Genomic DNA, 14308 nt, shown 5'->3' with positions numbered 1-14308 from the left:
TCTGCTTATATAATTAGGAAAAAGTCAGGCATTAGGGGGTTATGGTATTTTTTTAAAGTAATGCTTCCCCTCAATTTGTCCGCAGGGACAGAAAAAAGGAAGTGCAATCAGGACATACATAAATCCTCTTTTCCTATGAATGAAAATGTGCCTTTTTACTCCATAAATCAGTGTGACTTTAACTTCATATGCCATTTTCTTCCCTCAAAAAGCAGCTTTTTTTTCCTTAATCAATGGTGATTATGACATTCAGTCGAATCAGTTCGTCAATTGACAGGCTGAAGTCTCTGCATAGCAAGACCAGAAGGAAAAAGAATCTGGCAAAACATCATTGTTGAGCGGTCTCATTCCTCTGAAGTCTTCAGCAAAGCTCACGAGAGTTATTGGTATGTTCAGCAAAGCAGCCCAGAGTTTGTTTACATCCTCTGTGTTCATGTTTACAACAAACACACAGACTATTCTGAAAAGACTTAGTAGAAGTCCCTCAAATAGGCGCTTCATCTCAGCAGGCACCTTATGATTTGAAAGTATAACGTTTAGAAGAACGGTGAGACACTCATCACCTGGACACACACTCTACTTAAGTCTGACTCACTTAATACCTATGTATTTACAACATGAAAGAGGACTGACAAGCTCTGCACAATGAATGGTTCAGGGGAAGCACGCACGCAGGAGCAGCTGCATACCTATTCTTTTCTTCTCTTTGTTTTTTTTCTTTTTTTTATATAATGAACTTAGCTATCCTTTAAGCAAGTTTACTGGAGAGCATGAACGGATTATTTTAACGGCATGTTCCAGCCTGTCTTTCACAAGTGACATACAGATTGACTTTGCAACACACATTGCATGTCTGATCTTAAACTGGAACTATTATTTCTAACCCCAGACTCCACACCCACAAAATAAAAAAAAAAGGAAAAACAAGAACACTCCAGCTCTGGCACAAAAAAAAGAGATTTCCATCCAGTAAGAAGGATGAATCCAGCATCAACTTAAGTCGATGTGTGGTTTGGGTTGATAAAAGGAGACAATCTCATATCTCAAGTCAGGATAATTGCAGTGACATCAACAAGCAGCTGTAGTCTGGGAGAGCCCTCCCATAGAGAGACTCCTCCATAACCTTGAGATGGAGGCAGCACTGACAGTTGCAAAGATTGACAGACTGTCATGGAGAGAACACAGCATTGTCCACTGTACAGATTAAAAGCTTTGCTCTTGACTTGCCTTCCACCAACTCACATCTAATGCGGCTTCCTGGATTAGCAAAGAACCCCTTTAAATCCCACGCGCGCGCGCACACAACAGCGTGACGGAACACTACTGACACGGAGACAAAAGTTTAAGACGAAGGGAGAGTGAAGGGGAGGATTTACCCTTACCCTTTCTCCGCTGTTCCTCCGCAGAGTTCCCACCGGCAGCTTCAGCATCAGCCGGCGGGTCCTCCCGGGCGTCACCGCTCCCTGGACCACCATGGTGCCCGCCACAGTCTCTGTGGGTGTTTGAGCCTGTATGTGTGAGGTGCCGTCCAGCCTGACAGCCGTGTGGCACGCGGGCTTTCCGCGCGCGCGCTGTGTTTGAGGAGGAAGGTAGAATTGGGAGAAGCTGGTGCGGGCGAGGGAGAGCGCGCGCGACTCTCACGCGGTTCTATGTGTGGCTCTCAGTTTGAGTTTCCCTCCGTGTCCAAACGCTGCCCATTCTGCTGCTCCGCGCAGGTCCGCTCCACTCAGCTGCTCGTGAGCTGAATGAGCGCGTGAGAGCCAGGCAGAGCAGCCGCGCTTTGTCTCCCCCTATCCTCCCGCGAGCTCCCCCTTCCTCCCTAACTCACTTCCTTCAGCAGGAGGCTTAACCAGGTCACTGGATTAATGCCACATTACTGCTTTTATTAGCATATGGACGACTTGTGTTGGGAAATACATTTATAGAATAAAATTCACTGTCAAATTATATTTTAATATTTGGGTTATTACAAAAAATAAATCATATTTTCATTGAAGACAAAAAAGTACAATGTTCTCTAGTTTAAAGTCCCATTTCAATTATCTTTTGATCTATTTTAAAATTACTGTCAGTGGGCTTTTAATCATGATTTTACTGTTTTTACCCAAAATCAAAATATCTGTCTTTTTCTAGAACAGTTTCTGCAGAGCAGCAGAATAAGAAATTTGTCTCTGAATTTTGGGCGGGACTGTTCGTGCGGAGTGAGCCCGCCCTCACTTACCATCATCCCTCTGTTAACACTCTCTCCCACAAGCCTCACCCCCACAACATATCAATATTCAGTTTTGATTCATTTTGTAGGATTAAATTGAATTAACTGAATCAGTCCGGGACCTCTTTAGCCATAATTTCAACCAGTGTGACTCAGAGATAGCTGGGTACTCAACAGCTCAGCAAAAGTGGTTTGTAGATTTCGTATACTTCTTGCAAGATAATCAAGTTTAAACATGTGTACAAGTAAACAAGAATTGTTGGCAAACAATTACCATTTAAAGTTCAGCCCAGTGTTGGTTTTCCACATCAAAATAACACAGAACATTATTGGAACATTATACCACACTATATGGTCACATGACTTTGCAAAATTAAGTGGACTGTAATGATGGTTTGATATTTTTTTTTCCTTCTATCACATGTGTGTTGTTGGGTGTGATGGCCCTTGATGTTTTCGCATTACAATAAAATAAGCCTAAAGTGCTGCAATACAAATGGCATTTTCCAACATTAATTATCTTATCATAAAAAATGAATTTCTTGTAGTTGATTTGTGCATGTATTTTCCTATTGAACAGCAGAGCTATTAAAATATTAATAAGAGAGTATCATATTTTTTTGTCATATATATATATATTTCAGCTCTAAGACGGGGAATCACGTTGGGGGAACCTCCAAAGGAAAATGGGATGTTTTGCCATCTGGTTTGGGGATTATCTTTAAAATCCCACATCCAGCTTTTCCTCCCCGACTGCACTGTCTGGACTGGAACACAAAAGGGGAAGGCGGACACACAGACCCACATCCAGACCCACAATAAGCATCAGCATTGCTCGTGCATGGAAATAATTATTGTCTTGCTTATCCCAGCGTTGGAAAGGGTGCTGTAATTAGTGTAGTCATTTTTCTCTACACAAAACTCGGGTTTAGATATGGTTACTAACAGCAGCGTTTGGGAGCTACTGCTTTCTTGTTCAGCTGAGTCAGTCTTCTGCAGGAACCACTGTGGTCTTTACATTGAAGGGAACGAATACACCGACTCACAACATGTACATTAAAGCTATTGGACTCGTGAGCTATAGCTGTGCCTACTGACTTACTGTCATATCCCAATCACTGCTGAGCTGGGTTTGCTATTGTGCTCCAATACTTAACTGTGAGCTGATTAACTAAAGTGAATAGATATAAATATACACACACACGCTTTATATAGACTACTGTGAGGGTATACTTTAACCTGTGGAACTACTAAAAGTTATTATGTTGGAAATTATGATTTGATTTGATTGATTCATGTATTTTCTTCATTTGGTTGAATAACACAACACACAGTATGTACCAGCTATCAGTTTACAGGCTTTTACTAATACAAAAGACAGAAAACTGGAAATATGGGTTGCAGTATGAGCACCTGAAGATAATAGGAAAGTCTAAATTCTAACTAGAAAACTCTGCTGCTGCAGGATCATATGGGACAGTATCAGAATTAACCAACCAAATTATGGACTCACACAAGCCTCTTCATCTCCTCATAATTATCTTATTCATATAATGACCTCTGAGATGATAACTGTGGGGATGTGTCAAACACACACACACACTGTATTAATATACCAGTGGATAGATACCCATACTTGAGAAATTAATCATAGGTAACATGTTCATGGTCACAGGTCTGGCCCACTTCTATGAATGAGTAACTGTGGTCCATATCAGAAATATCAGCAGGCTATTTATAGATGTGGTCAGCACTCATATAGGACATGGCACGTTAGAGGAACCGGAGAAAAGGAACCGAGAGAGAGACATGATCATCTCTACTTTGCAACAGGACCCAGATGCTAAAATCTCTGAGCAGGGATCTTGTTTGAACCGTTGAAAAGTACAAGTCTTCTAATTGAATGATTAGATTTCTACATGAACACTTCACAATTTTAATGATGTGAAGGTGTGAGACCTTCAAAAGGAAGAAAATTGAGTAACATATCATGGTTCTTGTTGCCTCTGGAATCTAAATTTAGCCTAAAGAATAAAACTAAAAAGAGCGAGAAGAAAGAGGAAAATAAATACAAATTCCATCTCATGTATTAAGGCATGAATAGAAGAAATGCAGCAAAAAGCTGGGAGATCCCAACATGAACTGCACTGGAACATTTGTCCTCAATATGAACCAAAATCTATTATTACATGCTCCAAAAAAGGCTGTAGATAAAGAGAGAGAATTAGTAGAGATGCTAATGAGGAAAACAAAGCTTTGCCTGCAAGAGTTTAAGTTCTGCTAGGGATTCGTGTAACTAGCAGTGCCCTTTAAAAATATGGCATCGGCATTGATCTGCATTAATCTAACCAGATAACTCAGCCAGCTTCTGCCCACGGCTGTGTGACTCATCTCGATGGTCCAGCTCCTCACTGCCTGTGTGTGTGTCTTTGTGTATGAACGTGTGGGAGTGTATGTTTATGGAATTGCCCTCTGGTTGGACTCTCTTCCCGTCACGAGCATGGACAGAGGGGGCTGAATGTTTGTGTTTCGAGACTCCCAAAAAAAAAAAAAATCGCATTACAGTGTTGAATTACACCGGCAATGCAAAGGACAATTTCAAACACATGTGGGATTATTGTACAAAAGGGGAAATAAAGGTTTCATTTCTATAACAAGATACACAAGAAGTCGCCAGTTAGAAACAACAATTGGTCAAAAATAAACTCTGACTCATCATGGAACATAGCACACACGACGATCTGCTTTAACATTTACATGCAAATAACAAGTGGGAAAATGTTTCTTCAAGATAATTTTCTGCAGTTTTTTAACATGCAAAAAAATATTTTTATCATTATTCTAGCCGTTGCGTTACAATAACACAATGACATGCTAGTGGTCTACGTCACGCACGAACCGTGAAAACAAACCGCTCAGCGGGAGCGAGTTCTAACTGAGTGAAAACGCTCACCAGAATTAACTGGACCATAACGTACCACTTCTTACCTTACAGGACTGGATCATACTAGACAGTACCGGACCGTATTGGACCGCTAAGTGGAAAGGAGGCTTAACTAGTTTAATTGATGAAATAAATATTACAATTTTCAAGTGCCTTCAGAGTTGCATCTAATTCAGCTATTTTTGAATATTTTTAAACATTTGAACATGTTCTCTACTTGTATGGCTCCTGTAGCTTCATCCTATTTTACTGAAAAATGCCTGCCAGGTTGCCTGGTGAATCTAAATTGACCACAGGTGTAAGCATGGTTGTGTTTTGTTGTCTTTGTGTGGGCTTGTGATGAATTGTCTATTGTTCCCTGACGTTTTCTCAGTGTCACCTGGGAAAAGCTCCAGTTTATTGGTCTACAACAAGTTAGATGTTTTCTTTTCATGGAGGCTAAGTTTAAAGTTTTGTGTCATTGTCTGCACTGGTATGTTCCTTTAGAAGTACAATCTGAAACACTGTTTTCTTCAGGTGTAGACCAGTGTAATTTAATCTATTTCTCTCTGTGTTCTTTTGTTGATACCTCTGTACCCGTGTGGTCTCTATCTCTCTTGAGATGGGCTGAAAAAATGGGACTTCTCTCTTCACCACGCCAGAACAAATTATAATGACTTCTCCACAGGGCAGCATCCCCAACATTCATCATCCCCTCAGCTACGCCTTTTTAGAAAAGGCTTGGGAAACAAGTCCACATTAGCAGAAAAACAGCAAAAAGCCTATGAGGTTTTTTTTTTCCTTTTGAGGGAACAGGGACATTTGTGTGACTGGCTGTGAAAAATAGGGCAGATTTGTAATTTAAAGAGATTTGGAGGAACTCTGGGACAGGTTGTCCAGGTCGGATTGGGCTCACATCTGCTCAACCTGCCATGTTTTGTCTCTATGTGAAATGCAATTTATGGATCTGCCTACGTGTCTGTCAGGATGATTAACATTTCAGACATTGACATTAATGAAATGGAGCAGGACGGAATGTCTGCTACTGAGTAATAACTTTGATAAGTTAGGCGATGCCTTAAAAGAAACATTAAAGTTCGTGCTACAGTCAGATTTATACACTTGCTATTACATCTGTGGCCAAATGGAGTAAAAATGTATCATTCAGATGGACCAATCATCAGTCTATTACTAGGGTAGCTGCAGGTTTGAATGCACTTCCAGAGAGGCATTTTATAGCTCTGAATGGAATTCATAACGTCTGAATTATTCACCAAAGATTGTGGAAAAAACCTCAATGCAGCTGACAACACAACCTGCACAACGCAATGGAAAGTGAAGGATGAATGATGGCTGTTTCATGGACATTGATGTGCACATAAATTTTGTATTGAATTTATGATAATTGCCTTTTCTCTTTTTAGTTTTGACCTCACAGTCAGAAAAATTAACAGGGCAAGCAAATGAGATGGATATGATTGCTCAAGCTGACAAAAAATATTAGGTTTTGATATATTGAACCCCTTTCCATTTAGGAAATAAATATATGAAGTGAATAAAAATATATAGGTCAATCTAAGCTATTTTACCTATAACTCAACACGTTTTCAATGCCTTACCATCAAATTCAGACAAATCCTATGAAGTCTCTGAGAAATACACAATGGGTCTCCTGTTGCTATTATCCTGATGCACTGGCTTATATGATATTAGATGTGTTTGGCAAGTTAATAATACAATTTTGTAGCATTTACGTAATGACAAAGCCATCACAGGGATGCGGGGGAGAGAGGATAAATGTCACTATTGTGTGGCTGATGTAGGACATAAGTGCAGTAGATTGTACTCTGACTGGATGGAAAGTAAAATAATTTACACAAAAAAAGATAGAAAAACAAAAAAATGAAACCTAATAATCACAAAAATAAAAATGATTCAGGTAAAAAGAAAAGCCTTACACGACTAACATAATAAAAAGGGCAATATGCATATGGCAAATAAAGGCAAAGAGAGCATAATTTAAAATAAAAATGAACTCAAGTGTTTGGAATTTAGACAATTTGGACAGAAATGTGACATTTTTGGATTAAAACCAAAATCAGCAAAACTGACATTGACAAAAAATATCAGGACTCTGATAAAAGTGTGTAGGTAATGTCTTTAAAAAAAGTCATCTAAAGTTCAGTGTATTATCTGTGATATAACCTGTAATTATTCAACTAAACATTAAATGAAATAGTCTTTAATTAGGTAAAAAATATTCAATTTTATAGCACAATGAGCGCACATAGGAGAAAGTCACATGTTTTTGGATTCAGTACTTTAATTGGGCCGGTACTCATCAGTACTCAGTACCGGCACTTCTAAAAATAGCCCTTTAGAGTACCACCACTTCTTCACACCAGAAGTACTGCTGGTACTCAATACTGACACTAAATACTCGACTCGAAAAGCTTTAATTATGTTTATTTTTTTAAGAAGAGAGAGACATAATTAAAGTAGATTATTCTATGCCCACACTTAGAAAAAATGTCTTATTTTTATTGATCAATATTTGCATTCAAGATTCTCTACATTTTGTTTTTCAACTTCCATAAAAGAGAGTACCGGCACTTCTTGTTGTCTTATTGGATTATGTAAAACAGCTAATATAAAACACCTGCTAGGTATGTAATATTTATGAGAATTTAAGCAAAAACACCAAATAGGATGATAGCAAAAATGTAATTCACAACTATAAAACTGGTCTCAAAGAAAGTCTTATTACAGCAATGTATCCATTTATATTTAACACTTTCCCTAAGATAAGTCTAAGATAGGGCCAACAGTGCAAAAACAAGTAAACATGACTAAAAAAACAAAGTAGTCTCAGAATTCTTGACAAACCTGAAGAGAAATTAAATAAATGCAAACTGTCTACAAATGTCATTTAGGATGTTTATCCCAATTTATTTAAATTCTGAAGTCTTTTTTTTAGATTACCTGACAAAAAATGTAATCGTCAAAAGTAAAAAATGTCTTAGAATATTAACATTTAGCATGTTGGTATCAACACATGATCAGAACAAATATAATACTATAAATTATGATTTAATGATATCGCAAATGATTTATTGACTTGCTGATTTTTTTTATCCCACCACGATTGTATGTCATGTGGAGTTAATCTAATAATGCAAGTGCCTAATTTGAAAACCTGCTGAGATCCAGATAAAATTTTGACCTCATAAGCTGTGACCCCCCCCAGTTGCACACTAAATAATACCAAGATTAGATCAATGCAGCTAAATGACAACCGATATTTGGAAAATGCCAGAGAAAAACGAAGAGAAATATGGACGATGGAAAAGCAAAGTTAAAAGGGCAAAGGGCTTATTAGCCTGGAGCGTACTCATTACATAACAGAGTATTTTCAGATAATACACCCAGTCAATAATGGCTGTTGGAGTCACCACATCAGCATTTTTATAGTTGAATAGTGCAGAAGTGAATGTATGCACACAGTAGTGTGCATTTTAATTGTGAGTAGAGCTCTTGGTATCTCTGTGTTACAGTGTTTGTGCTTCTGGCAGGCTGTCTAAACACCTTAGGGACCACAAGTCCTTTGTGTCAGCCTCTCTCCCCAAAGGATAGAACCTCAGGCCTGCTAGATAGATAGGACATAATGTGGCGAACCATAGCAGCACTGCACAGCTGCAGATGGAAGAATCCATCCAGCTGAGGTTTTTCTCCAAGAGAAGAGACGAGGACTATGGGGGAGTAAAAAAAAAAAGGATTTCTAAGGAGAAGGATGAGGAAGAGATGGGATGTTAAGCTGTGCCTGCAGGCCTTCATCGATGAAGCAAGAGGGAGGTGATGACGTTTGTAGGGTGTACGAGGAGGAGATTCAATTAAACTATACAAGGCTGAATGCATTTTTAATCATGCAGCTTCATTTCCTGATGTGACTGCCAGCTTTTGTGCAAGACCATGAGGAGGTATCCTCTGACAGAGGGGCTGCCAGTGCCTCCACAATGTGCTATAGCACTGCATATCAGCAAAACAATACGATGAAGCTTTGGCAAGAGGGGAAGTGACAGACTCACAATTTACAGCAAGCGACTGATTCAAGCCAATCAGCAGATGTTAACCATATCTTTGTTTGATTCTCGTTAAAGGGTTTAATTATTTCTCATTCTAATAAGACACAAGGTGGGCAATTTTAACAAATAAATCTTACTGATGTTTTAAATTGACCAGATAAATCTGTAAAGTAATGATGACATTGCATTGACTTTAGATTCCTATCAGGGCGATGGAGTAGTGACCTGCTTTTCTTGTTGTTACTGGAGCTGTAAAAGAGCTTCATTTCTCCTGATGCCCTCAGCTTTCCTGAATCATTTATATTCGCTGCTGTGCTAATGAAAATAGCGCTACGCCTTTGGTAATAGCCTTACACTCTACGGCTGCTTGAAGCGAATCAGCAGTGTAGATAGGGCTCTGGAGGTTCTTCTCTAGTGGAGGATGGAAAACTGCTGCCATTATTCTAGGAACCCTTAATATCACAGTAATGATACCAGTCTAACTGTCTTAATCTATGCATTTAGACTAGCTGGAATGACACGCATACACACAATTGTGCATATAAGTTGTGTTTTTGAATGCAGGAAACCAAAGGCGGAGCTAGAACATTTTGCACGGGAGGGTGGCAAACGAGAACAGCAGAGTGGAAGCCCATTTCACATGAAATGGGGAAAAGATGTATTTCAAAGATTTTTAGAGTCCCATTAATGTCATACACCCAGATGTGAGAAATTTGTTCTCTGTATTTGACCCATCCACTGGGGGAGAAGTGAGATGCAGACATACTTGGGAAGTATTTGGTTATTTAACCCCCCAATCCAACCTCTTCATTCTAAGTGTCAAGCAGGGAGATTTTAGGTCCCATTTTTAGAGTCTCAGTATAACTTGATCCAGATATGAACACACTGGTTGTTACTATTGTTATTATTATAAAGACCACAAGTGCCCATTAAAACATTGCTTTTGTAATACTAAATGGCGTATACTTGTATAGCACTTTTCTACCTTCCTTGAAGGCCCAAAGCACATCACAGTCACAGACCCATTACCACACACATTCATACACTGATGCTGGCTTTTTTGCCGAACACTGGCGCCAAACTTCCATCATATGCAATTTGGGGTTCTTGTCCAAGGACACTTTGACACATGGGCAGTCAGGGCGGGAATCGAACCCGCAATCTTCCGCTCAGGAGTCGACCGTCCTACTGCTTCACCACGGGCACAATGCTCAAACAAGCTTGTTTTGATAGTTTATTAATCAATAATGATACAGATAATTACTCAAAAATTGGGGGCAAAGTTGTTTTACTGGGGGGCATCTGTCCCCCTGTGCCCCCCTGTAGCCTCGCCCCTGCCGCAAATCAAAAGATGTTCTTTTACTTTTTCTGTCTTGTCATCTGAACCAGTTTTTTCTCAGCTCATGGCTGCATGTTTTTGCTTTTCTTTTTTGGTGTTTGCTCTTTTGCATTTAATCTGAAGCCCATGCATCAGAATGGAAAGGGAGCAGGCGATTTAAATATTTCTCATTTAAGTTGCTAAAGTGGACCAGAAATCCCTGTTTTTAGCCTTCTTCCAGCCAAACAATCTAATTAGAATGTTAGAAGAAAATAAGAGGAAGGGAACATTTTCCTGACTCCTGGGTTTTGCGGCTTTGCGGTGGATAAATAATCCAAATCCTACTATTCTAATATTATTTCAATCATAAATCATCTATGGCCAGATCTCCCAAATAGGTTGATAGATTCCGCTGTCAAACCTCTGCATACATCAGTGACACTGACGCCTGCAGCGGCGGATTGACTGCTGATGGTGTTCATCGGCGGGACGGTATATCTCAGAAAAAGGCAGATTACTGATGGCTCCAACAGATGCCAGTGCCTGTAAACAATGTTACAGGGAAACTGCAGCTTAACGACCAAACTCATTACAGCAGCTGGCACATCAAAGCACTCAGGGAATCTGGTGTTTCCAGTTGTGTGTCTGTGAAGAGGTGGACCGCGTACTCCTCTATCTGCATCTGTTTCAGCATGTAAATGCGGGTGTGTGTGTGTTTGCCGATCTATATGTGTGTTTATGCAGTGCAGAGGAGTTTATTGTTACCACTGCCGAAATCCACAGAGGCCTCAATAATTTACCTCTAACCAAGCATCTCGGGCAAATGAAACATGATTATCCATCTTTTATTCATATTCCTCTTTCATTCCTGATTTCATTATTTTTGCACCCCCCCATTTTCCTTTGCTTTAACTTTATCTACTACTAATCAGATTCACAGCAATACTCGAGATTTCATAAGTCCGGTAGGCTAAATATAATAAACATCCCTGTGCTGAGTCATATATCAGGGTAAGGCATCCTAAGCTATAATTATTCCCCAATTCTCCTTCTGCAAAGAAATTCATAGTTAATCAGGAAGAGGTTTTTTTTTTTTTCTCGCTAATTAAAGAGAGAGCATCTGGAGGAGGCACAAACATACGTTGGCCTCTGGTCTCTGATTGCAATTAGAAACGCGGAAGGGAATCGTTGCATATGGAAATCAGCAAAAAAGGTTGCGTTAAATGAAATGTGGGTTCACTTACAAAAACATCCATAAGCATGTGTTCCAGGGTTACTTCCAAGTCCTCCAGTCGAGCTGCAAGAGTCATGGTTGAAATGTTCGAGAAACACTGGCCTCGAAGAACAAAATGGAAAAATAATAACGTCACGACTTAACAGAAAGTTGCTAAAGCAGGGCTTTCTGAACTTTCTAAGTGGATGCACGTTCGCTTTCCGTGTAAAAAAGTTTCAGAATGTTCAGCTGTAATCCAAGTCTCGATCAGCTTTTACTCCAAGAACTTATGTTTCAATCAGAGCTCCATGGCTTCCTTCAAAGATTGTGGGTGTCCTGCGCGACCTTTGACATCTCATGCGAATCCGTGGTCCCCTCCTCAGATCAGAGTTATGATCCATGACTGAGATGAAGACACCTCCCTGGCAGCAGGAGTGTGGGCCTCACCATTCCTGCTGGGATGCAGACAGGAGGAAGAGTGAAGCAGATATGAAGCTGTGAAGGCGCAGCTACAGTCAGACAAGCATCTGGTTGAGGAAGTCATATGTCTGCGTTTTTCCTTTTTTTAAAAGTATCTTTCGATCGCAAATTTTTTGTTCCCATCATTTTTTCCCTTTCTGTCTTGTCCCTCTCTTTCTCTCTGCCTTTTTAGATCTCTGTCCACAGTGGGCATCTTTGTGTGGAGGGGGAGCCTGGGGCAGCTGATGAACAGTTCTGGGTGCACTTGGCTGGGGTCATCGTGTCTAACATTGAGCCTCTCATCAATGGGTCTTTGTGGCAGTCTCATTAAGACTTGGCTTTGGTTGCTGAGGCCTTCACAGACATACAGAGGGGGGCAAACAATGGTGATATGGCCTGGATCTATGACGGGAAGCTTATGTAACAGTGGCAGAGCGTTGGGTGGGGGTGGCAGCGTACACGCCATGCAGTGCAGAGGGCTGATTGGAAAAACGAAGGGTGGGAGGATTGGGGGGTTTACAGTGGATGGGCAGTGACTCAATGAGAGCAAAGAAAGAGGGAAGAAGGGGGGATGGAGGAGGTTGGTGAGACGCCCATAGAGACAGCTTGTTTTTGTGGAAATTGCCACTGGAATGTACCCCCCATTCTGTCCCATCTAACTAGACTGACAAAGAGAAAGAAACAGAAAGGCTGGGTCAAACTGAAGTCTGTCTGGGCCTGCTGCTAAAAAACAGGATGTGTTTTAGCGGGGAGGAACTGACCACATTAACATGCATGCAGGCAAACATTTCAGGCTACAATGGGAAATGAAAGATTGATTGTACTATTATATGTTCAATCAGCTCCATGGCAAGTTGATTTTCAGATTTTCAGTACTTGGAGTGAGTGAGTTGCAATAGAAAAAAGAGCCTGTTTTTAAAACTCTATATATGCATTCTTTCAAAAATGCTAAACAGTGATATTAAATCTTATCAAATTAATTGATCTACATAAATATTAGGTGAGATTAGTATAACCTTGTATAACCTCACGCATTCTTTATGCAAATTCCACCATTTTTTTTGTCTTTTACTTCACTTTGACCCCGTCCTGTCCACCTCTGCCTCTGTTTCACGTCTCTTTCAGCCTCTTTGGGTCTCACAGGCATCTCTCTCCATCATATCTCTCAGCTCTGTTCTCCTCCTGACCTTTTCACAGCTGAACAGACTCAGAGCGCCGGTGACCTTTGATCCCTAGCCTCTTGTGGGAGGTGGACAGGAACAACCTCTCATCGGCCCTCACTTCATCTCTTATGCACAGCCATGATTCTCCTTATGCACTTACACAACTGTTTGTTCAGTAGAGTGCTTCCACAAGATCACTGTTACTCTAATGCTACGTTCACACCTGACTTGAAAGCATGCATTCAAGCAATCGCTTCCAATGAAATGTCTATATAAACGCATGTGGGTTTTAATTTCGTTTTAGGGCTCTACATGCAAAATGTGCAGCATAGGAATGCGTGCTAAAAGTTAAGATAGCTAAATCCTTAAAGAGGAATTAAAACAGCAGTTTGTGCCCTGCTGTAATTATATGACACCAAAGCCCAATCTGAATTTTTCCCTTAGCCTCCCAAACGGAGAGTTATGAAAAATTAGTGTCTCATATTTCGGATGTTCCTTTCGTTCGATGACGTCACCAATAATATCCAGTCTGCTAGCGTTAGCGCGGAGCTCCCAGCACTTGAATATACTAAACAACAGCGGTTTTATAACTTTGAAAAGGTCATGCTACACAAAAAAGTCATTTAAATGTAAACTTCTGTGGTTTAGAACACTCCCTCGTAAAGAAAAGTGCTTCTGAGTGCAACGGAGGACTTTGTATACCTCTGCTTGGTATGTGGAATTTGAAAAATATATATATTTCGGACATGACTTGCACTAAAACTACCCATTCAAATGGAGGGGAAGGGAGAAGGGAAGAATTCAGATTGGGTCCAAGTCTTCTATAAATTGGAATATAGCTGTGAAAGAAAAAGCCTGGAGCAAGAGTTGTGAGATTTGCACCGCTTTGACGTTTTGCACCAAACCTCTTCCAACTCTGAGTACATGCTGTAATACTG

General features: G+C 40.2%; 1 protein-coding gene across 9 annotated transcripts in view; it reads right to left on the bottom strand.

The window, feature by feature from the left end:
• The window catches only part of frmd4a (FERM domain containing 4A), a 102215-nt gene that overhangs the window by 51010 nt on the left and 36897 nt on the right, over window positions 1-14308 (bottom strand). For 3 of the 9 annotated variants that reach the window (XM_024280907.2, XM_024280915.2, XM_024280908.2), the window contains exon 1: window positions 1383-1772. The exons of 2 other annotated variants lie outside the window; for them this stretch is intronic. In XM_024280907.2, coding sequence (XP_024136675.1) covers window positions 1383-1475 — 93 coding nt within the window. In that variant the 5' untranslated portion in view covers window positions 1476-1772. Of the gene's footprint in view, window positions 1-1382; window positions 1775-11779; window positions 12375-14308 lie in introns of those variants that run through there. 4 more of the 9 variants (XM_024280910.2, XM_024280905.2, XM_024280909.2 and 1 more) reach the window with 3 other exon arrangements.

The sequence above is a fragment of the Oryzias melastigma genome, linkage group LG6 (genome assembly GCF_002922805.2).
Source record: "Oryzias melastigma strain HK-1 linkage group LG6, ASM292280v2, whole genome shotgun sequence".
NCBI lineage: Eukaryota > Metazoa > Chordata > Actinopteri > Beloniformes > Adrianichthyidae > Oryzias > Oryzias melastigma.
This window is presented reverse-complemented; position numbering and strand designations above follow the sequence as displayed.